A 24,557-nucleotide genomic window follows, 5' to 3' on the forward strand; every position below is an offset into this window, starting at 1 on the left:
TGTGTGTGCGATCGAGTGTGAGTGACAGTACGGAGGTGGGGAGGCGGTGGAGCAGTGAGACGAGGAGCTTCCCCTTCATTGTGGCATGAATTTCCTTCAGTTGAGCAGTGACGAGGAGCTTCCCCTTCATTGTGGCATGAATTTCCTTCAGTTGAGCAGTGACGAGGAGCTTCCCCTTCATTGTGGCATTAATTTCCTTCATCGACGGTTACACAGAGGTGAGTGACACATCATTTTCATTTGTTGAGCTTGCCTACATCCGGGTTGTGTGTTTGTAGCCCTAGTGGCTCACACACATCGCACAACAAGTCCCCTATGATCCAACAAGTCCTAACTTTTGAGACCAGATATGTAAATAGATATAAGGGACATCACCTCCATTATTGGATCCAAAAATTGGTGTATAGGTCCATTACATATTTATCCTTGCACATTTATGTGCCTTACCCATAAGAGTTCATTACTGTCCTTCATTTTGACATTAACAAGAAGATGTTTTTTGCACCTTTATGTGTCCTTTTTAGGTTGTGGAACTAACTTTTGATATTTCATAACTAACTTATGTGTGAAAAGTGTGTGTTTGTGTGTATAGATGACTACTAATCTTTCATGAGTTGTGGGCTAATATTCTCAGTTGACTACTACTTGGAGATCATATTTAGACTAGTATGGAGGTCTAGCATTTTGTTAGATTTGTGTGGAATAGGGTTGAGAAAGAATACTTACTGCCAGACAGTATAGTGGTATTTATGTGCCACAACTAACCTCGAGTTTGATAGAGATGATAGCCTTTCACTCAAGTGGGGACCATCGAACGGGTGAAAGCCAAGCTAGGAAGGGAGATACAAATTTCTAACACTGTGTACATGTGAATGCTTATGATCTTCTTTGAAGGCCAAGCCATGGGACTATGAAGGCAGAAACACTAATCCCTTTGGTGTTAGCATCAAGGTGTTTTGATATTATTATCTCTAATGTGTGGAATAATTGTTGTGCAAATGGGGAAGGGAAACTCACACTTCAAATGGTACGTGTGATTATTTTAGCATTACTTTATAGAATTTTGGCTTTAAACCCACAAAAGATCAAGATTTTGTACAACTGTTATAGGAAGCAACAACTTGTATAATAGACTATGGTCATATCTCATGAGTTGATGGTTGGGAAGGATAAAAGAAATTACCTGTCGAGTCACCTTTTTTGTGGATGCCTTGAATGAGAACAAATCCATGGTCCTCCATTATCATAAGATACTTCCAACTAATGATACCCTAACACATGAATGGCTAGATTTCATTGCCCCTATTTCAAATGTGAAGGTGATGGAGGTTTCCACCAAAGTTCACAACTATAAAACACTAAAAACCTAGAATAAGGATGTGAACCAAAAAGAGTCCATCGCTCTGCATTGAGACATCAAACAATGGCTGGTGAGAAAGAGGCACGCTCTATTCACGTGCCTAATGTGGTTGACATGCATTGCCTCTGCCAGGATATATCAACGTGGCTATAGCTTTGAGAGGGTAGGCACTCTATTTTCCTTTTGGACCATCCATTTTGTTAGACCTTTGTAGGGATCCAATGCAATCTTAAACGTTAGAACTTTCCTCCTATGTTGATTGGTTCTACCATATCAGCATAAAGACTTTCAAAATTTGTTGCCTGCATACATTGAAGGGTAAGAGTTGCTCAATGGAAACAATGCTTAGGATATGCATAGGATTGTATAAAGGTTCTCATTTAATGTGTGTATTTGTATTGATCACCTTGCATCAATGGAAACAATGTTCAGGGTATGCATATGATTGTAGAAAGGTTGTCATTTAATTTGTGTATTTGTACTGATGACCTTGCATCAGAGAATGATAGTTGTTTCTTTAAAGCACAAATGCTACTACCTTGCCAATACTCCACAAGGATTCCACAAAAGCATAAAAGGTTAATGAGACACCTATGTCAGCATCGGCTCCTTGAAGGCACCATTTGCAACAACCTCCCCTGATGATATCCACCCCAAAGGACCCTCTCCTCCCACCTTCTCAGCTAATCTCCTACCCTCCCCCCCTACCCCTTCAAGGCACCCTCTGCTCTCACCTCCCTTCTTGATGCCCCATCAAGGCACACTCTGCTCCCACCTCCCTATTGATGTCCACGCCAATGCATCCTTTTGTTTTTTCACTTGTTGCATAATCCCATACATCATCTTCTTGAGGTATGTATCTTGGTTTCCGGGTTACTATTGGGGATACCAATTGAGTATGATATGGGGAAGATTCTCCTTGTTCATTTGAATTTCTCCACTTGTTGTGTTTCTTTGGTGTTAGTGGTCTCCTTGTCTTTGTGGTGAAAGAGGTGATGGAGATAGATGATTAGGGTGTGTGGCATCTTCTTGTCTCTCCTCTGTCCTGTCAATTTGTTGCTCTTCTCCTGGGGTTGAGTTTGTGGATGAGGAGGCAAAGGTGCTATGCCTATCTCATGCTCTTCACCAGTCCTCCTTTGGACTTCTTTGCATTCTTGCCTATCATCTCCATCTCTCTCTACTCTTCCCTTTCTTTTTAAGGTTGCACTAGTAGTTGTGCCTCTTGCCTGTATTCTTCTAATTTTTGCTACATGTCTTCCTCCATTTTTATGGTTTTGTCATTAGCTCTTATGTGTGCATCTTTAGTTTTTTCTTTAATAAGATTTTCTTTTTCTAGCGTTGTTAATTATTTCTTCTTCACTTCTCCTAGTAGCTTGAGCTATAGCTCTAGTCTTGTTTTTTTTCCCTCCTAGATACCCTCTTTCTTTCTTTTGCCAGACTCTTTCTTTGGTCGTGATGTTTACACTCCCACTCTTGTCTCGACTTCTTTTGTTTTTTAGATTCTTTGGCTTTGGGCTTTTGTTTCTTTTTTATGTTGTAGTTTGAGCTTTACCCATTCTTTTCTTGGTTCTCCTCTCTAAATGGCTTTGCTCTTCCATTTCACCTCCACCTTGGTGTTCATCATCATCTTCGGGCCAAGACTCCTCTCGAAATGGTGTGGTTTCTTTTCTTTGGGCTTTTGTTTCTTTTTTATGGTGTGGTTTGAGATTTACCCATCCTTTTCTTGGTTATCCTCTCTAAATGTCTTTGTTCTTCCATTTCACCTCCACCTTGGTGTTCATCATCATCTTCACGCCAAGACTCCCCCGTTCTCAAAGTTTCTACCCTAGGTATAAGGAATCTGTTGTTGATAGGGATCTTGTTCAAAGTCGTATAGTCAATACACATACAAAAACTTATATTCTTCTTCTTCTTGAAAAGAAATACCAGAGCCCCATATGGTCCCTGCCAAGTACTTAGATAATCTTTGGGTTGGTTAGGAAGGAATTTCTTCATGATAGCAATTTAACACTTCTTCCATGCTCATGCTTCCCCTTGTGCTTTCACACTAGGATTGTGCATACACAAGAGACTTTTATGGCTATACGCAAGTTTTTTTGTAAAAACTCTCTCGATCCAAGGATTTGTCCCTAAGACACAAAAGTAATGTTGGAAAATGTCCGTTTTCAAAGGTCATCAATTAGGTGACTCACGCCAATCTCTATAAGAACCTTGCCAATCATGTCCTTTCAAATGGTGTTTTCAAAGCTACATACTTTTTTTTTTGGAGGGGTGTAACAAATGATTAGAAGTTTGGAGGGATCCCAAGATCTGAAGTATTGTCTTATCGAATTTTTTTTAATATTCTGACTTATAAAAAGTCATTTCATTATATTCTATGCTTATTAGGCCTACTTGTTTTTATGGGAGCATTTTTATTTAATTTTGTTTTAGAATGTCAATGTGAATATTTTCATTTGTTGTTTAAGTGAGGTCCTTTGTAACATATAAGGTATTTGCGATTATGTGTCTAATAGTCCTCACCTTGTTTTTTGGAGCCATTAGGAATATCTTACATTAATATCTTAAGAGTATCATTTTTGGCTTTCTAAAAGAAACCGTTAGTGTTGTGTTGGATTAGGGAGACTTTCATTGTTTTCAGTGCACGATGGAGACTTACCTTTCATTTCACATCCTAACATGTCTTTACTTCTCTTGCATTCTATTGCTTTAGAATGCAAAAGTGAAGCTTCACCTTGCATAAGTTTATGCCACCTGTCAACAGCGTTATCTAAGAGGTGCAGATTTGATCTTGACTTTAATATAGCATCAAGAGGAGGTATTACCTCAAACCCTCTTGAGCTGTGGGTCCACTACTGCAACAAGCCATATTGCATGTGGAGTTCACCTCAAGGAGTACCCTACATCCTGCAAACTTTTCCAGAGACTGGAGAGTATGCTATAACTAACTCTCATGGAGGCGTCTCTTCAACCCTTAGATTCCCAAGCAATGAAGATTTTCAAGTTAAAGGAGTCCTGAAGAAGCTGCAAGCTACCGCAAAACAGTCGATTCCATTGGCAGTTTTAGATATAGTGACCTCATTTCGTCTCCATTTGGTGTTCAAGCATCCTTTTAGATTTTCAACTAAGAACATTTTGTTCTTATGCTTTACCATTGAGCTCAACCTAAACTCCCCTCATCTATTCATTTCAGTCGGTATTCAAGTTTTGCCCACTAATGCAACGTATGCCTTGATTCCTATCCATCTAGATGACATTTTTTCCTAGTGTTGAAAAGGTATTGGTAAGACGTTATCAAGGAACACCAACACAAAGCAAGTCGACAAAGATATGTACTAAACTCAAAGACCCAAGACAAAGTCGTTACTATTGTTCCAAGAACATACAGCTAAGCACGCATCAAATAACCACATTTTCAGCCTTCCTAGAATGTTGATGCTCTTTTTAGCCATTGTTGATGGATAGAGGAGAATCCAGAAGACACATCTTCATCAGCTTTCGCAACGTACAGCAAGAATTTACTCTCAAGACTCAGCTGTGCTGATTGTGATACCTACTCAACTCCAGAAATGATTACAAAATCCCTAATGGTATACATAGCTGGCTCCCTTCATATGCAAGTTCAATGTTCTTGACTAGCTTTACACAAATCCAAGAGTTACAGTTCCAAACACAACTGATGGGCAGGTTGTAAAGTGTGCTCAGTTCTAGTGTTCAATGCAGATGTATGGCACAGATAATAGCTGACTCAAGATGAATCATTATCAAAATCGTCCTTTATCCCAACTCCTCGCCAGAGCAATAACAAGCACTACCCCAATTCTCTTCCCATTCCTCTGCAGTATCGCAGCCATATTCGTCTGATGCATTCGACACCACATCCTGCTTCCCTTCAGCTACGTCAGACTGTGACAAGGTGCTGTCTGTCTCCTCTTCTGAATCATCTTCTTCCTCCGGATAATCATTCAGTGGATTATTTTCATCTGGATTCAAGTATGGAGCACAATGACATCCAGATTGAGATTTGTAGGGCAGGGACATGCGTGTAAAGCCTTACCGTTCGAGTCCTCACTGTCATATTGTGACTCAGGGGAAACACCCCACATAAAATCATCATCATCTATCACCTGGATCCTGCATCCATATCCCATCTTTCAGCAGGCCTAAACACAATACATGATTGAGGAAATGGAGCCCTGATTAATGATCAGCATACATTGGATAGTCTGATGTGTCCATATCACCTCCATTTGATTTGTCTCCGAGTGCATAAACATCATAGACATATTCATCTGCACACACCGCAAAATGTCAGTAGCAAAGCAAAAGAATCAGAGCAGCTCAGTACACAAAAATTGAGAAATTAAACATCCACAATGCTCCACCTTCCAATTCATTCATACAAGAAGCAGTAGAGGATTCTACTTCCGCAGCAACAGAGGGAAGATACTCCTTGAACAACGGAAGGAAATCCTGCAGCAGCCTGTTCTCTGCTTCTCTGCAGAGACCCCATAAATCCACGTGAAGAATGTTGGTGATGACTTAAACTGAAACTGTCACAAATTATGCATGTGTGCATACCTCTCTTGTTTGTCCAGAATGTCTGCTTCCAAATCTACGCGTACAATGTCATAAAGATGAAATAACTCCGACAAGTTGTCTTGCTTAGTGACTCTCTTGCGGCTTCTCCAAACTTGCTCAAAGCGAGCTTTCCTTGCTATTTCCTAGAAAGCCAACGTAAAACATTATCAGATTAAACGCCCATGCATGCATCAAATTGAGTGTTTGGCAGAATCTAGCCTAACATATATAAAAAGGAAACATTTCCAAGAATCAAACCCAAAATTCTTCACAAAAAATCACAATTTTATCTCACCTTTTGCTATTTCCTAGAAAACCAACCGTAAAACATTATCAGATTGAATGTCCATGCATGCATCAGATAGAGTGTTTGGCAGAATCTAGCCTAACATATATAAAAAGGAAACATTTCCAAGAATCAACCCCAAAATTCTTCACCAAAAACCACAATTTTTTCTCACCTGATGCTTTTCTCTGGATTTTGATGTTGATAGCTTGCCATGCTGCATCATCATCCAAGAGATAATATTAGGCCTGACTTCAAACTTAAAGACATATGCACGAGAATTCTACGAGCTTCATTATCCTTAAACAGTGAAACTACATGGGCAAAGTGTTTTGAAATAAGCATGAAAGCAGTAACGACCTTACTTTTGGGCCAGATTCGATGCTTTCCCTTTATTGGCTCATCATGAAACTCCCTCTGCTTTCCATTCTTAAAATTAATCAAAATCAAAACCCCAAAGAATGTTGAACTAAGTCCATGCTCAGGAAGGTGATAAATCTTACAAGTAGGGCATTCACTCTTTTTGTCTCCTCCCTTCCGAAAGAAGTAACAGTGTCCACATGATGAAAGAGTAGCCTGCTAGACTTACATTCAGCTGCTTCATCTGAACAAGAATACATATAGGTTTCACGAGCATCAAGAGCTGGGTAGAACAAATCAGTGATGGAGGTAAGCTGTAAGACGGATCATTACTGAATCTCAGCATAACCACTGTTTACTAAGAAGGCCATAATCAGCAGAGATGATTGTGAATGACAAACATTGCAGTTGATACAGGAAAATGAAGAATATGTTTTGAAGCCCCATAGTCTCAACTCTGAGCATTCACTTCCTGTAGCTGAACTCAACAACATATCTAGTGTTAAAGCATCCATACCCCCTTAATCCCCCCCCCCCCCCCCCCCCCCCCCCCGTGGAACACCCCCCCAGAAAAGTAAGGGCCACAAACCAAGTCCTCTCCTCACCTTGCCGCTTTTTGACCTCCCCACCCTCTCATCACTTCCCAACATCTCCATCCTATGGTTCCACTTTGGAATGAGACATTGCAGTCCCTCTAAAACTTCCCTGTAATTGTGAAGGCTTTTACTGGGGAGAGGCTACTTTGTCTCCCTCAGACACCTGAGACCAGTCTGTGTAGGCAGGTTGCAATCATACGCCAAGCATGGAGGAACACAACAGAATTTTGAAGAATGGAGGAGCCATGATCAGATTCAACAGCTTAAGACATCAAATGATCCTTGGACAGACCCCTTCTGTTCTATGGACTTCTTTGTCAAAAGGACATCGAACACAGAATTCAAAGATGAGCTCACACAACCATGAGATTGGTAAAGAGTACAGGTTAAATAACATCATCATCGCGAAGACCACAATACACTGGCTATTAGCTTGAGATCAGACATAATGTGATTGCACAAGTTAGACTTTCATCACACTTCCTAAAGCTCTTTGAGGGCCACGTAATCCAAATTTATGTCCATCCTGTAGGATAGAAACCTAGTCTAGGGACACGGCTGGTCTAGGGACACAGCTGGGATGGGCATTCAGTATCCAAGCAGACATTAGAGGGGGCCCTATCATTTGCAAATATACTGCCACTAGGCAAAGAGCTAGTGGAGACCTTGCAGTTTTCAAAGCCTAGGATAACACATGGTCACCCTGAGGGGATGAGGCGAGATGGAGTAAGGACACTATAACGTGTGCTAGCCTACGTCCTTAGACAGTAGCTTCAGTTAGGGAGAGTCACCCAACGGTGGCTTTGGTCAGGCCCCTTTGTTTCCTGGTATCACTTGTAGGACCCTATGTATGGCTAGAGCGTTTGTCATTTGAATCAGAACTGATTTCAAAGTTACAAGCCAGAACCTAGAGATAGAAATGTTCAGAAAAAATGGACATGCAATGACTAAGGGGCTAATGTGTGTGCATATACAAAAACTACAACCAAGACAGACATGGCTAGTTAAACAGACATGTTTAGAATTGGTAGCATACCAGGGCCTTGGATGTCAGAGTTATTGAGAGAAAAGGAACGGAGTTCTGCCTCAAGGCGCTTGGTGGGTCTGTCAGAAACTTCTAACCCTGCATTTCGAAAATTCATGCAAAGAGCCTCAATCTGGGCACAGAAAAGAAAGGGCGGGGGTGGGGCAGGGGGGTGTGGAGAGAGAGAGAGAGAGAGAGAGAGAGAGAGAGAGAGATGCACACAAAGAGATTCAATGGGGAGCTGCAGACGCTTTCGCTTGATGCGAACGATCAGAGGCTTCGACGTATCCCCTTCACTATCGAGGACTGTTGCAAGCATGTGTGATGATGAACGGCTTGGCACAGTTTCCACCATAGTCAAAGTCTGAAACAATCAACCAAAGGTTCAGCAAGAATACTAGCACAGGGAAGGTTTTGAAACATGTCCGACAGGCAGCAGGTTCAGGACAGCAATACCTTAATGATACAAATACCTTCATGGCATCAGTATAATATCATGATCATTAGAAACATTTACACACACATGCACGAACATAGACAGTGGTAGAACTACAAATACACAGGTTCAGGAGAGCAATACCTTAATGATACAAATACCTTCACGGCATCAGTATAATATCATGATCATTAGAAACATTTACACACATGCATGAGCATAGACAGTAATAGAACTACAAATACACACTAGCAATGAATGTAAAGTAACTACACGTCCTAACCAGTAGATACAAACACAGGTATCCACTTACTAACCAGCTCAATTTAGGAAAACTTCATCCCTAAATCTTGAGCTAACAACCACACAGGCTTAACCCTTCATATTCTCCTCATAAGACTTCGCACTCAACCTGTGGTGCTTGCAGTCACCACCTCATATGATCCATGGCCACTTCATGTGGTCCATAATGAACCATCCATAGCAATTTATTTTATAACACCATTGACTCACCGCCTCATACACATAAACAAGCTCCAAAGACATTCTCACAAGCTAGATATGATAGCTTGATTGCAAAAGCTACCTTTTAGCATAGTCTTTTCTATATGCGTACGGTATATTTGCATATCAATGGGAAAAACCAAAAACTAAAGCACAAAAGAAAGTGCAAAAAGAACATGCTTACCTAGAAAATGCAAAAAGAAAATGGTTTTTAGGGAGCAGTTGCGCGCGCGCGCGAGAGAGAGAGAGAGAGTAGCAGGGCTACAGTGTCTTTGGCACAGGATAGGCAGTTAGTTACGGTTAGTCTGGAGTTCACACTCGACGGACTCTCACCTGGGCAATGACACGTGGCAATGATCTAGTGGACACCATGGCCAGATCACCACCACCACAATTTGGGGATAGACTTAGCTGGACTGGGATATTTTGCTAGCCGTTGGTGGCTCTTTATGATTGTATATAATTGTAGTTGCTTCTAGTCGTCGACATCATCATCCACTTTCTATGGTCTAACGTTTGGAGTCTTGAGTCTTGAGTCTTGAGTCTTGAGTCCAGCACCGCACATTGCCACCCTCCCTACACATTGGAGCCTCGACACCCACATTGTACCTGTGAATCCTGGGCTTGGAGCTAAGTGTGCTGCCAGCCAGAGTCTACATGGTTCCATGAGTTTGTCGAGTTCCATTTCTTTCTGTTGAAGTGAGGTGTCACGCACACTACACTAAGGAGCACCCACTATAGAGAGGTGTTTGTCGAGTTCCATTGAGTTCTAAGTCTATTGTTGTGCTTTGAGTTGTTATTCTATTGTTGTGTGATGTTTTCTTTTTGTTGAAGTGAGGTGCCACGCACACTACACTGAGAAGCACCCATTGTAGAGAGCACGACACACTTTCCCTACTACAGGTGCTCTCATTTTTGGCACGCCCCGTGGGACCTCAATTGAAGTCTCACTCCACTCCACTGAGCCTACATGTTGAGGAGCCTAGCTGGTTCAGCAGCTCGCTTGGTCTAGTCTGCTTCTGTGACACCTTGGTTTAGTCTGCTCGTATAATCCAGCTTGGTCTAGACCAGCTTCTCCCTAGTCCAGCTTGGTCTAGTCATCTTGGCCTCCTCCAACTTGGTCTTGCTAGTCTAGTGTCACGAGGACGTGGCAACTGCTAACCTTAGTTGTTGGTTTCTTTTCGATGATTTTTATTTAATTTTTGGGACCCTCTTTTTGAAGTCACAAATGGCCGGACATTGCGTGGCCAGTGTGAAACGACAGCCGGCCGAGAGTTTCACCTGCAATTGGGAAGGGCACGTCGCCACGGATCGTCGGGCCAACAGTCGGTATTGGAATCCGAGCAGTAAAAGGGTGTCTAGGCTCAGTTCAAAGTCAATTAGGCCCCCTCGCTACACTTATAAGTCGGTGGACACATGGCGACTCCAGAGCGTTTTGCCAGAAGCATCAGTAAGAGGGGACACCCAAATTAAGAGAGGAGGATGATTTGCAACTCACTATGACTTACAGTGTGTGGGTGAGTAGTAGGTGCAGGTGATCGCAGCTTTAATGGAAAGCTTGCCTTCTCCCTTGTCTCATGCAACGCGATAACTTGGTCTCGCGTAACTCTCTCTCTAATTCCCCACTAGATGGGCTACTCAATTGACCATGTACAGTCCTGTGGGTTTATGTGCGTTTGCCAAGGCAAGAGCAGTCACGTAACACATCCAACCCTATGTGTCCGTGGACAAGCTACAGCATGACTAGGGTTCAGTCAGTCAAGTCAGTCTAGATTAGAAGTGATCTGGCACTTTTGTGAGTCTATTCGTAGACCGTGCATGCCCAGTCACTTAGTGTAGATGAATATCCTTTGGTTGCACACAGCATGATCATAAGCATTCCCATCAGAATCCATCAGAATCCTTCAGGGGAATTTTCCAGTGCATTTAGCCTATTTTACCTATTTTTTACTATTTTCACTTATTATTTTTAAGTGACTATTGTTGGAAAGTAGGTAGGGCAAATTGAGTAAGTTTGTATATAAGCAAACCTAGACTAGCACTAAATGGCAGAAGAGGCAACAGGAGCCAAGCTCAGCAGGCAACTTCTCAGCAAGACCAAGCCTTGGTGGATTTCCTCCAAGCAGCAGATTCCCCCTCATCCCAGCGTTTTTGGAAAGCAAGCCTCAACCTTGGCGTTTTTGCATTAGCAGTCATCGCCATGCCTCCCAATCACTAGCGCTTGCATCAGCATCATCATCCATCGCTGGAAAGCAGACAAGCTAGCGTTTTTGGTCCAACTTCAGCCTCTAGCGTTTTTGGTCCCAGATTCAGCCTTTGCAGATTCAGCAAGGCAGCGTTTTTCATCATCGAAGAGTAGCAGATTCAGCCCATAAGGAAGTAGCACATTCAGCCCGGTAAGAACCTCAGTTTTCAGCCTTGAAGAAACAGCCTAAGACCTGCAGATTTTCAGCGACAAAGATCATCAGAAAACAGCCCCAAAATCAGCGTTTTTGGACTTGCAGCAGATTTCAGCCTATAGCGTTTTTGGACAGCAGATAAAAGATTGCAGATTTCAGCCCTAGTGTCGGTGTCGTCATCCCCGACATAGCCTAGACTTGCATCAGTCACATGCATTCAGTTTGTACCAGTTTGTGCAATCATAAGTAGACCACTCTCGCCGACGAGAGTGGGGCCTTCGGAGGAGGGTTTTACGTCTCTGGTGTCGTATCTCTCTTCTCTCTCTATCTCTCAGTTTCATACACTTGCACGCACAGTGTCCATTCACTTTGTTTGTGATCATAGCACTCTCTCATTAAGAACGGAAGGCTCTACCTTCCATAAGAACAAAAAGGAACCTTGAGCACAGTTCGGAGCACTCATCTTGAGCAAAGCGCAAACAATCATTCCGCTGCGCCTAACAAGAGCCTTCTGAACAGGTAACGCATTATTATGCCCCACTGGATGGGCTACTCAGTTGACCATGTATAGTTTATGCGTGTTTGCCAAGGCAAGAGCCTTCTGAACAGAAACCGGATTAGCTAATTGCTAATCCCCCATAGGTATGCACAGTTCCATCGCAAAGGATTGCGAAAACGGAGAGTTTTCTTGCGTGAAAACTCCTCCGTTTCAAAGGGGAACTGTTCCATTGTGTGCAGGAGCACCTAAAACACGCGTAGGCGTGCTCGCTCCGCTTGAAACGGTCCAAAACAGAGAATTACAGCCTGCTGCGTTTCTCTGCAGGTTTAGGGTTTCGCACCTAAACTGCAAGGAATCGCCAGGGGAGCCTCGGAAAGGCCTTGGGATGCATGTACAGGGCTGTAGGCACTTAACAATGGCTAAACAAAAATTTACAGCACACTAAAATTGACCTGCAGCTCACCGTAAAGCTTCCAAAATGCGGGGAAAAGCGTCCTGGGCATGTACTTTTGACCTACAGGGATTTTGCACCATTATGCTGGCAAAATTTGGTCAAAAACCTACGACCGATTACAGCCATGGGCAGGTCCAGACAGCTTGATGGGTGTCACAAACTAGGTGACGTGGCATGGTGGGCATGTGGTGACAGACCCGGCACACACACACACAAATGCGTGGCAGTGACATGCAAGGCTTCTGGATTTTACGCTGAATGCTGACGTGGCACTGCCGTACCAACCCCCGCGATTTACGGCGCAAAAAGCGGAACCTGATGACGTGGTTGGCTATACGGAAATTGGCTACGCTGATTTTTGGCAGCTTTTGGCTACGTAAAGCATGAGAGAGAGAGAGAGAGAGAGAGAGAGAGAGAGAGAGAGAGAGAGAGAGAGCTCTTTTGATAAAAGTTGCTTTATTTGTGAATGCTTTTAATGGGCAGCTTTTGGGGCTCTGCTTTTAGCATCCCTTGTAAACCTTTATAAGTGTGGCTTGGGCTCCCACTCTGTAGAGCATCTGGACGTAGAGTCTGAGAGTGAGACCCACCCACTCCCTTGTACTTTGTGCAACAGATTTAATATAAAAAGAAATACCGAAAGGGGCACCAGTCTTTGGAGCCAATACCTCTTGGCACGGAACTCCGCCGGGCGGGTGTCAAATCAGATTGTGAACTGATTTGAAGTGAATTCCTGTCGTGTCGCGGTAGATTCTTGACTTGGAGTGTCCAAGTCTGTTACAGTGGTATCCGAGCGCAGCCAATTTCTCTTCTACCGGGAAATCCGATCCTTTTTACGCGGCACTTATGGATTCAAGCAAAGGACAATCGACTTCCTCTGCATCCGGAGATGTGGGAAGAGATCACGAAGAAGATTCACACGAGGAGTACGGCCCGCCTCGGCCTACTCAAGCGGAACTTGAAGAGATGGAACATCCGAGATTGGTCGATGATGCGACAAAGTTAATGATAAATTTTGCGAAAGACCCTAAACTTGCAAAATTTTTGACCCAGACCGTCTTTGACGAGGTGCACTCACAGTGGCGGCAAACCACGGAGCCACCCCTCAAACCGACGCTCAAACAACCTCCTACGTCGAGGATGTTTACAGAAAAATAATTGGAAGAGGTGGTTGATGCACGGATTAGCCAGCTTTTTGACACGCAAAACAAAGCCAAAAAGCACGACAAAAAGCAGAAGAAAGGAATTGACTTCCCAGGTTTTTTGGGTCGTCAATCTACATTTGCATTGGCAAGAAAGCAAAAGAAGCATGTGCGATTTGAAGGAGTACCCAGTTCTTCTTCTTCTTCTTCTTCTGACAGTTCTTCTAGCTCCTCTGACTCGAGCGAAGAAGACAGAAAAGGGAAAAAGCGAAGCAAAAAGCAACGCTTCGGAAAGGGCAAGAAAAAGACAAAGAAGTCTAAATCTCGCCCAGTTGTTGACAGTTCTTCAAAGGACTCGTCTTCGGATAGTTCAGACTCCGATGACAACAAATTTTATGCAAGGAAGAAGAATTTTTATAAAGCCAACCAGTATGACTTTCTGGAAGATAAAAGCAAGAAAGTCCGAGAGTTTAAAGAAGGTGGACAGTCAATTACATTTGACACGTTTTCTGGATTTCGAGATGCTTCGAAGGCTTTGGCCTTCATACAACAGTTTGACATAGCCTTCTCTGGAGGACATTACTCAGAGCACTCCAAGATTCGGAGGGCTACCCTCTTACTTCAAGGGAAATGCTCGAACTTGTTAGTCCACTCTTCTATTGAACAAGAAAGCGCCAGTTAAATGGTTGAAATTTAAGAGATTTCTTCTTGGTTGACTTGGGAGTACGAACGCGACATACGAACTGCTTGTAACCATCTTCAGAATGACCAAGAAAGATACATTGGACGCATATTGCGAGAGATTCTGAAGCTCTTTTCTACCGGTTTACCTTTGGGCTTCCTACAGAGATCTGAGATCACTGCTTCGAGCAAAAGTCAGATTTCATTCAGGAATTGATGAGTCATGCCAAAAGGGGTTTTGCCATTCATTCAAGCAGTTTGACCTACCCCACATATGAAATCATGACGCAAAGAACTGAACAGACTTCGAACAATGAAAGTAGAAAGAAGAAGAGCAACCCAGAAAAGAAAGAAAAGACCACCCAAGACCACTATTCGAGAGAGGGCTAACTACATCAAAGAGGGAAAGTGCTTTGGATGCGAGGAAACTGGGCACATCTCCGTGAAGTGCCCTAAAAAACCGAAAGAACAAAACCACAAAGATGAAGAAAGGCCTGAGAGTTCAAAAGCAACTGAGGAACGTGGACGAAAAGGCAAGATGAAAGCAGTACTGGTGCCAGATTGCATGGGTATTGACCCAAGCACGATTGCCGAGAGTACAGAACTTTGCCGAGCTTGGGGCAAAGTGAAAGACCAAGAAGCCCTGATTTTCTTTGATGGAGGAGCCAAGGCCAACTTCATTTCACCTGAATTGGCGGCGCGGCTCGAGATCACACCCCGATCGGATGGGACTACTAGCAGAGGCAGTTCTAGCGGCACCCGGCAGGGATGTAGCCATTACACCTGTCATTGGCAAACTTCGATTGCATTGTCAGGGGTATTTGGGGCACGAGCACTTGTACATAATGCCCTTGGAAGGTTGTGATGTCCTCTTGGGAATTCCCTAGTATCATAAGAACAACGCCATGGTCGACTATCGGGCGAGAAAAGCGACTTTGACTATAGAGAAGGGCCGAACCATTGTACTTGATGTGAAACTTAAGGGCGACTATGTCCCTATTGTATCAGCTTCGGTTGTTTCAAAATTAATAAAATCCAGTCTGTTTGTTTACTCGATCTTTTTGAAAGAGTTGAATGATGAGAATAGGACAAATATGATATGTCTGAACTTGATAAAGAACGCCAAGGTTTTCTCCACACTCATCCCGATTGCTTTTCAGAGGGCCTGCCAAGCGAGTTACCACCGTCTCGTCCTGAGGATCATACCATTGATCTAATACCTAGAAGCACACCACCAAACTGGCCACCTTACCATGTAAGCGAGCCCAGAATGAAGAAATTATGAACCAAGTGAAAGACCTCTTGGAAAAGGGTCTTGTCCAGCCTAGTACTTCATTGTATTGCTCTCCAGTGTTGTTGGTTTTGAAGAAAGATGGATCTTGGAGAATGTGCATCGATTATAGAGCTCTCAACAAAATCACCATCAAGAACAGATTTCCGATTCCTAGGATCGATGATATTCTTGACCGACTACACGGATCCTCGTGTTTTAGCAAGATCGACTTGAGGAGCGGATATCATCAAATTCGAATCGCATCGGGAGATGTCTACAAGACAGCTTTTCGGACGACTTTTGGGTTATTTGAGTTTTTGGTGATGCCTTTTGGCCTAACCAATGCTCCAACAACATTTAATCGGATGATGGACAGGATTTTTCGAGAGTACAGACTATTTGTTGGCACTTTCTTTGACAACATCATTGTTTTCTCCAAGGATGAGGCAGAACATAGAGAACATCTACTACAGGTCTTTCAAGCATTATGAGATCACAAGTTGGTGATTAATGCCAAGAAAAGTGAATTTTTCCTACCCCAGATACACTTTTTGGGACACATTGTCTCAGCAGCAGGAGTGCAGATGGACCCAGCCAAGATAGAGACTATCCATGATTGGCCCGATTTGAAGATTGTCCATGATGTTAGAAGCTTCTTGGGCTTGTGTTCGTACTACAGGCGGTTCATTAGAAAGTTTGCAGAGGTTGCTTCCCCTTTGCATATGTTGACACAAAAAGGAGTCCCTTTCTCGTTGGGATCCACAGAGGTGACTGTCTTTCAGACACTGAAAGAGAAATTGACTACAGAACCAGTTTTGATGTCGCCGGATTTCAGAAGTCATTTGAAGTATATTGTGATGCTTGTGGTCATAGTCTGGGTGCGGTCTTAATGCAAGAAGGCCATGTCATTGCCTATGAGAGCCGATTGTTTTCAAGGCCGGAATTGATAGCACAGATATATGAGAAAGAGCTTTTGGCGATTATCCATGCTCTTACTCAGTGGCGACATTACCTACTCGAAGCCGACTTTACGATCTTTACAGATCACCAGAGTTTACACTACTTCTTGTCACAGAAGTAGCTATCGGAAAAGCAGATGCGGTGGGCGAACATCTTCTCACAATTTCACTTCCAGATTGTCCATGTGCAAGGAAAGAAGAACTTGGTGCCGGATGCTTTGTCTCGGAAGCCATTGGTTCTGGCTATTTCCACGCTTCATCATAGGAGCTTCGAGGATGTGGTCGATTTTTATGCCACAGATACAGATTTTGCAGATATTTTCACTCGGATACGAAATGGGAAGATAGTAGACGGATATTCCATTCGGGATGGCTACTTGATGAGGAAAACGATATTGTGCGTTACACAGCTGTTGAGAAAAAAGGTTTTAACCAAATGCCATTGTCCACCTTTTACGGGTCACCGCGGCATAGCTACCACCTTGAAAGGTGTAGAGAGATACTTCTTTTGGCCGAGACTCAAGAAGGACGTGGACGATTTTGTACGTAGTTGCTTGGTATGCCAGAAGGTCGAATTTTACAGGCATAAAGCACAGGGATTGTTACAGCCTTTACCCATACCCACCCGATCGTGGGAAAGTATTGCAATGGATTTCATTTTTGATCTCCCAAGAACACAGAGTAGGCACAATGGTATCTGGACTGTTATTGATAGATTTAGCAAGCAAGCTCATTTCATTCCAGTGAAGAAGACAGTCAAGCCAGATCCAGAAATGCCACATGGCAGCAGTACGGCTTTGCCACAAATTGCGGCGGGAATTGCGGAGCTGAAAATCAGCTTTTGGGCGACGCAATCTGAGAAAGATAGAGAGAGAGAGAGAGTCCATTGCTTTATTTTTTTACTCTCTGAGAAAGAGAGAGAGAGAGAGAGAGAGAGAGAGAGAGAGAGAGAGAGAGAGAGAGAGAGAGAGAGAATTTTTGCTTTTATTTTTGAAACCTTTTGGGGCTCTACTTTTAGGCATCCCTTGTAATCTTTGAATTGGCGGTTTAGGGCTCACTCTGCAGAGCATCTGGACGCAGAGTCTGAGAGTGAAACCCTAACCGCTCTCTTGTACTTTTACATTGATTTAATACATAAAGAAATACCGAAAGGGGCGCCAGTCTTTGGGGCCAATATCTCTAGGCACGGAACTCCGTCGGGCCAGTGCAAATCTATCGTGATCTGTGAATTGTTTTGAAGTGGTTATTTGGTGCTGTCGTGATTGATTCTTAACTTGGAGTGTCCAAGTTTGTTACAGTGGTATCAGAGCACCGCCGATTTCTCTTCTACGGGAAATTCGATCCCCAATTTTTTTTCCGCGGCACCTATGGCTTCACGCAAGGATCAATCAACTTCCTCTGCATATGGAGATGCGGGCAGGGATCACAACGAAGATTCTGACAGAGTATGGCCCTCCTTGGCCTACTCAGGCGGAGCGACGAGAGATGAAGCGTCGTCAATTGATCGGCCACGCAACAAAGATGATGCTCAATTTTGCGAAGGACCCAAAATTTGCAAAATAGATGAGCGAGACTTCTTTTCAAGAAGTGCATGAGCAGTGGCAGAAAACCACAACACCACCTCCGAAATCCGCTCTCAAGAAACCTTCTGCTCACAAGAAATATTCAGAGAAGGAATTGGAAGAGGTGGTTGATGCACGGATTGCTCAGCTTTTTGACACGCAAAAGAAAGCCAAAAAGCACGGCAAAAAGCAGAAGAAAGGCAATGACTTCCCGGGTTATTTGGGTCGTCAGTTGACATTTGACAAAGCAAAGAAACAGAAGAAGCGAGTTCACTTTGAAGGAGTACCCAGTTCTTCTTCTTCTTCTTCTTCTTCTTCTTCTTCTTCTTCTGACAGTTCTTCTAGCTCTTCAGATTCGAGCAAAAAAGACAGAAAAGGCAAAAAGCGAAGCAAGAAACAACGCTTCGAAAAGGGCAAGAAAAAGGCAAAGAAGTCTAAATCTCGCCGAGTGACTGGCAATTCTATTGAGGACTCATCTACAAACAGTTCAAACTCCGATGACGGAAACTTCTATGCGAACAAGAAAATTTTTTATAAAGCCAACCAGTATGACTTTCTGGAAGATAAAAGCAAGAAAGTCCGAGAATTTAAGGAAGGTGGACACTCGATCAAATTTGATACTTTTTCAGGATACTGAAACTGGCCTGTTCAATCCAAAAAGGGCGGTAGACTCTAGACTTAAACCTTATTTGCTTTCACCCATTTAATTTGTCGCCCACTTTACTTGTACTTTCAAGACACAACAAAGGGGAGAGGGATACAGGCTGCTAGATTGCACCTGTATGAGTAGACCGACACCAGATTGGCCCCTAACTTAGGCGCCCCTTTCGGTATTTCTTTATTGTTTAATAGAGGGAATAAACACTGTGGTTCCCTACAAGCTGCCCCGCACAAACTTGGCTGAATTTCAATTGTTCTGGCCCAATTTCGCAACATAACTGTACTAGGACCCTTCACAGTCAGTATTCCCACGCATTGAATGACTTTCCCGACGCATACGGGCACTTTGCAAAACCTGGCGAGAATCTGCAGCATGCTGAATTCTCTGTTTTCAGCCCCGAAAATGCGCCAGATCACCTGGACAACGGTCCCCTTGCGTCCCCAAACCTCCTGGGGGTATTAGGGACCGTTTAGGGCCAAAACCCTAAACCTGCAAAAATACACAGCAGGCTGTAATTTACTGTTTCGGGCTCCGTTTCGCATGCCGGTCGCATCCGTAGCAAGTCCTCGAGCTCCCGCACCTGTAGGGCTACTTGCCTTTTGAATCGGACGAGATTTCTGGCGTGAAACCTCTCCGAATTCACCTGTACCTGCAGGGGATTAGCCGCTAGCTAATCCAGTACCTGTGCAAGAGGCTCTTGCCTCGGCAATCGCGCATGAACCCACACAACTGTACATTGGTCAATTGAAAAGCCCACTAGAGGGGCATAACATACTGCCATAGGGGAGAGAGAGGGCAGTGCGTAGCATGCAGGGCATCACTCCTGGCACCGCACTGTACATAGGAGGGAAAGGAAGCACTCCAAAGCTCTTAACCTGTGACAAAATCTGCAAATGAGCCCTTTTCCTCTCTAAAATCAGTGCCACTTCTTGTTGCATGAGGAAAGTGCACCACAAGGTGCCACTTGGCACATTTACAAGCATTTTCCTATTTCGGGGTTGCCGCCTAAAAATCTCCCAACCGGTTCCCCAGTTGACTTCACGGCAGAGTAAGAAAATGTTCCCCTTGTCATTCCGAGGTAATGACGCAAACACATTTTCAGGTCCCAAAATAGCAGTTCCCTAAATTTTAGGAGATGTTGCCATTGTATCTTTCTAGGTCATCTGACCCCCTTTGTACACTGCAGCCACACCCAAAACTGAAATGTAGCCTCTGTAGCAAAGGATTCCACTTTGGCTAGTCAATGACCCCACTTTGGCTAACTATAGTCCTTGTCCAACCTTAGTGCTCTCTTGCCCTCAGGCCTGGACTCCCTCTAGACAGTTCCACACTAGCTATGCAATGCAGGGCAGTTAGATTTCCCAAGGGGTGTTTCCAAAAAGTAAAAGTAAATAGATAATAAGAAAGAAATCAACAAAAAGGATAGATAGTAGTCACACGCTGGTGACAGATACTCAGATGCTTCGAAGGCTTTGTCTTTTATACAGCAATTTGACATCGCTTTCGTGGGAGAACGCTACTCAAAGCACTCCAAGATTCGAAGAGCTGCCTCTTACTTTAAGGGGAATGCTCACACTTGGTGGTCCACGCTTCTTTTAAACAAGACTGCGCCAATTAAATGGCTGAAATTTAAGAAGCTTTTTATTTCTTCTTGGTTGACGCAAGAGTATGAACGGGATATACGAGCTGCTTGGAACCATCTTCGGATGACCAAGAAAGATACAATAAATGCTTACTGTGAGAGATTCTGGAGCTCTTTTCTACCCGCCTCTTCATTCAAGCTTCTATTCAGGAATTGATGAGTTATGCGAAGCAGGGCTTTGCCATTCACTCTGGCAGTCTAACCTACCACAGATGAGGCCATGACATAACGAGGCGAACAGACTTCTGGAAATGAAAGTAGAAAGAAAAAGAGCAACCCACAAAAAAAGGATGCACGACCCAAGCTTACTCCTCAGGAGCGAGCTCGCTTCATCAAGGAGGAGAAGTGCTTTGGATGCGGGGAACATGGACATATCTTAGCGAAGTGCCCTAAAAAGGCACAGAAAGAACAGAATGATAAGGACGATGACAGGCCTGAGAGTTCGATAGCAACTGAGGAACGTGGACGAAAAGGCAAGATGAAAACAGGACTGGTTCCAGATTGTGTGGGTACCGATCCCAACACCATGGACGAGAGTACAAAACTTTGCCGAGCTTGGGGCAAAGTGAAAGATCAAGAGGCCCTGATCTTCTTTGATGGAGGAGCCAAGGCCAACTTCATTTCACCGGATTTGGCGGCGCGGCTCGAGATCACTCCCGATCGGATGGGACCACTTGCGGAGGCAGTTCTAGCGGCACCCGACAGGGATGTAGCCATTACACCTGTCATTGGCAAACTTCGGTTGCATTGTCAGGGGTATTTGGGGCATGAGGACTTCTTCATAATGCCTTTAGAGGGTTGTGATGTTCTCTTAGGGATTCCCTGGTACCACAAGAACAATGCCGTGGTCGATTATCGGGTGAGGAAAGCGACTTTGACTACAGAGAAGGGCAGAACCATTGTACTTAATATTAAACTGAAGGGCGAGTCTGTCCCTATTGTATCGACTTCGGCCATTTCAAAATCAATGAAATCCAGTCTGTTTGTTTACTCAATCTTTATGAAAGAATTGAGCGATAAGGATAGGACAAATATGTCTAAACTTGATAAAGAACGCCAAGATTTTCTCCACTCTCACGCCGATTGCTTCTCAGAAGGCCTACCAGGCGAGTTACCACCTGCTCGTCCTAAAGATCATACCATTGATCTGATACCTGGAAACACACCACCGAACTGGCCACCTTACCGTGCGAGCCGAGCACAGAATGAAGAGATTATGAACCAAGTGAAAGACCTCTTGGAAAAGGGTCTTGTCCAGCCTAGTACTTCACCGTATTACTCTCCAGTGTTGTTGGTTTTGAAGAAAGATGGATCTTGGAGAATGTGCATCGATTATACACCTCTCAACAAAATCACCATCAAGAACAGATTTCCGATTCCTAGGATCGATGATATTCTTGACCGACTACACGGATCCTCGTGTTTTAGCAAGATCGACTTGAGGAGCGGATATCATCAAATTCGAATCGCATCGGGAGATGTCTACAAGACAGCTTTTCGGACGACTTTTGGGTTATTTGAGTTTTTGGTGATGCCTTTTGGCCTAACCAATGCTCCAACAACATTTAATCGGATGATGGACAGGATTTTTCGAGAGTACAGACTATTTGTTGGCACTTTCTTTGACAACATCATTGTTTTCTCCAAAGATGAGGCAGAACATAGAGAACATCTACTACAGGTCTTTCAAGCATTATGAGATCACAAGTTGGTGATTAATGCCAAGAAAAGTGAATTTTTCCTACCCCAGATACACTTTTTGGGACACATTGTCTCAGCAGCAGGAGTGCAAATGGATCCAGCCAAGATAGAGACTATACGTGATTGGCCCGATTTGAAGAATGTCCAGGAAGTTAGAAGCTTCTTGGGACTGTGTTCATACTACAGGCGGTTCATACAAAAGTTTGCAGAGGTTGCTTCCCCTTTGCATACCTTGCCACAGAAAGGAGTCCCTTTCTCGTGGGGATCCACAGAGGTGACTGCCTTTCAAACATTAAAAGAGAAATTGACTACGGGAACAATTTTGACTTTGCCGGATTTGCAGAAGTCATTTGAAGTATATTGTGATGCTTGTGGTTGTAGTCTGGGTGCGGTCTTGATGCAAGAAGGCCATGTCATTGCTTACGATAGCCAATTGTTCTCTAGTCATTTGAAGTATATTGTGATGCTTGTGGTCGTAGTCTGGGTGCGGTCTTGATGCAAGAAGGCCATGTCATTGCTTACGAGAGCCACTTGTTCTCTAGGCTGGAGATGACAGCACACATATATGAGAAAGAGCTTCTCGCGGTTATCCATGCTCTTACTCAGTGGCGGCATTACCTACTCGGAGCGGATTTTACTGGCTTTACAGACCATCAGAGTTTGTGCTACTTGTTGAAGGTGCTGCAAAGGTTCCACCCTTCCTAAGCACAAAAGATAAGATTTTTGAAGCGGATAAATATATGCGAGATTTGGATACGGCTTTTGCCAAGGTTCGCAAGACTTTGCAGAAGTCTCAAGAACGACAGGAAAAGGTAGCGGATCGCCATCATCGCGACTTGAAATTGAAGGAGGATGATTGAGTGCTCTTACATTTTGAGAAGGCACACCTAAGAAAGAAAAAGAGAAGGGAGAGGCTTTTTCCAAAGCTTAGTATGCGATACTACGGATGTTAGGTGCAGCGGAATGAATGTTTGCGCTTTGCTCAAGATAAGTGCTCCGAACTGTGCTCAAGGTTCCTTTTGTTCTTATGGAAGGTAGAGCCTTCCGTGCTTAATGAGAGAATCATATGATCACAAACAAAGTGAATGGACTGAGAGATAGAGAGAGAAGAGAGATACGACACCAGAGACGACGTAAAACCCTCCTCTGAAGGCCCCACTCTCGTCGGCGAGAGTGGTCTACTTATGATTGCACAAACTGGTACAAACGGTATGCATGAGACTGATGCAAATCTAGGCTATGTTGACGACTACGACAGGGATGACGAGGCCGACACTAGGGCTGAAATCTGCAATCTTTCTACTTCTGTCCAAAAACGCTATGCATTGAAATCTGTGGCTAGTCCAAAAACGTTGATTCGGCGACTGTATCTGTGGGTCTTCGACGCTGAAAATCTGCAGGTTTAGGGCTGAAAACTGAGGTTTCTTTAGGCTGAAAACTGACGGTCTTTCCGGGCTGAATCTACTACTCTTTTAGGGGCTGAACTTGCAGGTACTTTATGGCTGAAAAATGTTGTAGGCTGAGGTCATAAAGACTGAAAACGCTAGGCCAAAACTGATGTCGATGAAGGCCTTTACTAACGCTAGGGCTGAAATATTCCGGCGGTGAAGGTCTGATGCAAAAACGCCAGGCTGGGACTTGCTTGGCGATGGTTGCTGATGCAAACGCTAGGGCAAGGTTCTGATGAAGAAAACGCTAGCATGGGGAAGGTTCTTCTTGCTTGGAGGGAGAAACCGCCAAGGGGTCTTGTTGAGAAGTTGCCTGCTGAGCTTGGCTCCTGTTGCCTCTTCTGCCATTTAGTGCTAGTTTAGGTTTGCTTATATACAAACTTACTCAATTTGCCCTACCTGCTTTCCAACAAAAGTCACTTAAAAATAATCAGTGAAAAATGTCAAAAAGAGGTAAAATAGGCTAAATGCACTGGAAAATTCCCTTGAAGGATTCTGATGGATTCTGATGGGAATGCTTATGATCATTCTATGTGCAACCAGAGGATATGCATCTACACTAAGTGATTGGGCATGCACGGTCTACGAATAGACTCACAAAAGTGCCAGATCACTTCTAATCTAGACTGACTGGACTGACTGAACCCTTGTCGTGCTGTAGCTTGTCCACGGACACATAGGGTTGGTTATGTCATGTGACATCCCCTCCTTTTCAAAGTGAGGTACTGGTACCGAACTGTATGGCGTCGAGGGAGATCACCAATAGCATCCGGAACTCTAGAAGGGACTCTTCATCGGCCCACTTTGATGTGTGGGTCGTGCGGTACTTGAACTTCATAAAGGTCTGCAACGCTTGCTTCTTTGGGCCACGCCGAGCGCGACACAAAGTCTTCTGTGGCTCCTTCAATGCTTCAACTTCGTTGAGAGTCATGCTTCTTTCTTCTTCAAGAATCTCCATGGCTGAAAATTCGTGAAACCATTTCCAACACAAA

The 24,557-nt window shown here is 43.8% G+C and overlaps 1 protein-coding gene across 4 annotated transcripts in view; it reads right to left on the reverse strand.

The window, feature by feature from the left end:
- Positions 1 to 4,781: 4,781 nt before the first annotated feature.
- The window catches only part of LOC147421394 (RNA-directed DNA methylation 4-like), a 34,386-nt gene continuing 14,610 nt past the window's right edge, over positions 4,782 to 24,557 (reverse strand). The window contains exons 2-11 of one of the 4 annotated variants that reach the window (XM_086502566.1): positions 8,430 to 8,571; positions 8,220 to 8,306; positions 6,731 to 6,831; positions 6,588 to 6,644; positions 6,403 to 6,444; positions 5,942 to 6,084; positions 5,746 to 5,858; positions 5,577 to 5,652; positions 5,418 to 5,494; positions 4,782 to 5,343 (exon numbers count right to left, since the gene is read on the reverse strand). In XM_086502566.1, coding sequence (XP_086358692.1) covers positions 5,138 to 5,343; positions 5,418 to 5,494; positions 5,577 to 5,652; positions 5,746 to 5,858; positions 5,942 to 6,084; positions 6,403 to 6,444; positions 6,588 to 6,644; positions 6,731 to 6,831; positions 8,220 to 8,306; positions 8,430 to 8,562 — 1,035 coding nt within the window. In that variant the 5' untranslated portion in view covers positions 8,563 to 8,571 and the 3' untranslated portion in view covers positions 4,782 to 5,137. Of the gene's footprint in view, positions 5,344 to 5,417; positions 5,495 to 5,576; positions 5,653 to 5,745; positions 5,859 to 5,941; positions 6,085 to 6,402; positions 6,445 to 6,587; positions 6,657 to 6,730; positions 6,871 to 8,219; positions 8,307 to 8,429; positions 8,572 to 24,557 lie in introns of all 4 variants that reach the window. The other 3 variants (XM_086502565.1, XM_086502564.1, XM_086502563.1) reach the window with 3 other exon arrangements.

This window comes from Adiantum capillus-veneris, chromosome 27, assembly GCF_014529385.1.
Source record: "Adiantum capillus-veneris isolate H3 chromosome 27, ASM1452938v2, whole genome shotgun sequence".
Classification (NCBI taxonomy): Eukaryota; Viridiplantae; Streptophyta; class Polypodiopsida; order Polypodiales; family Pteridaceae; genus Adiantum; species Adiantum capillus-veneris.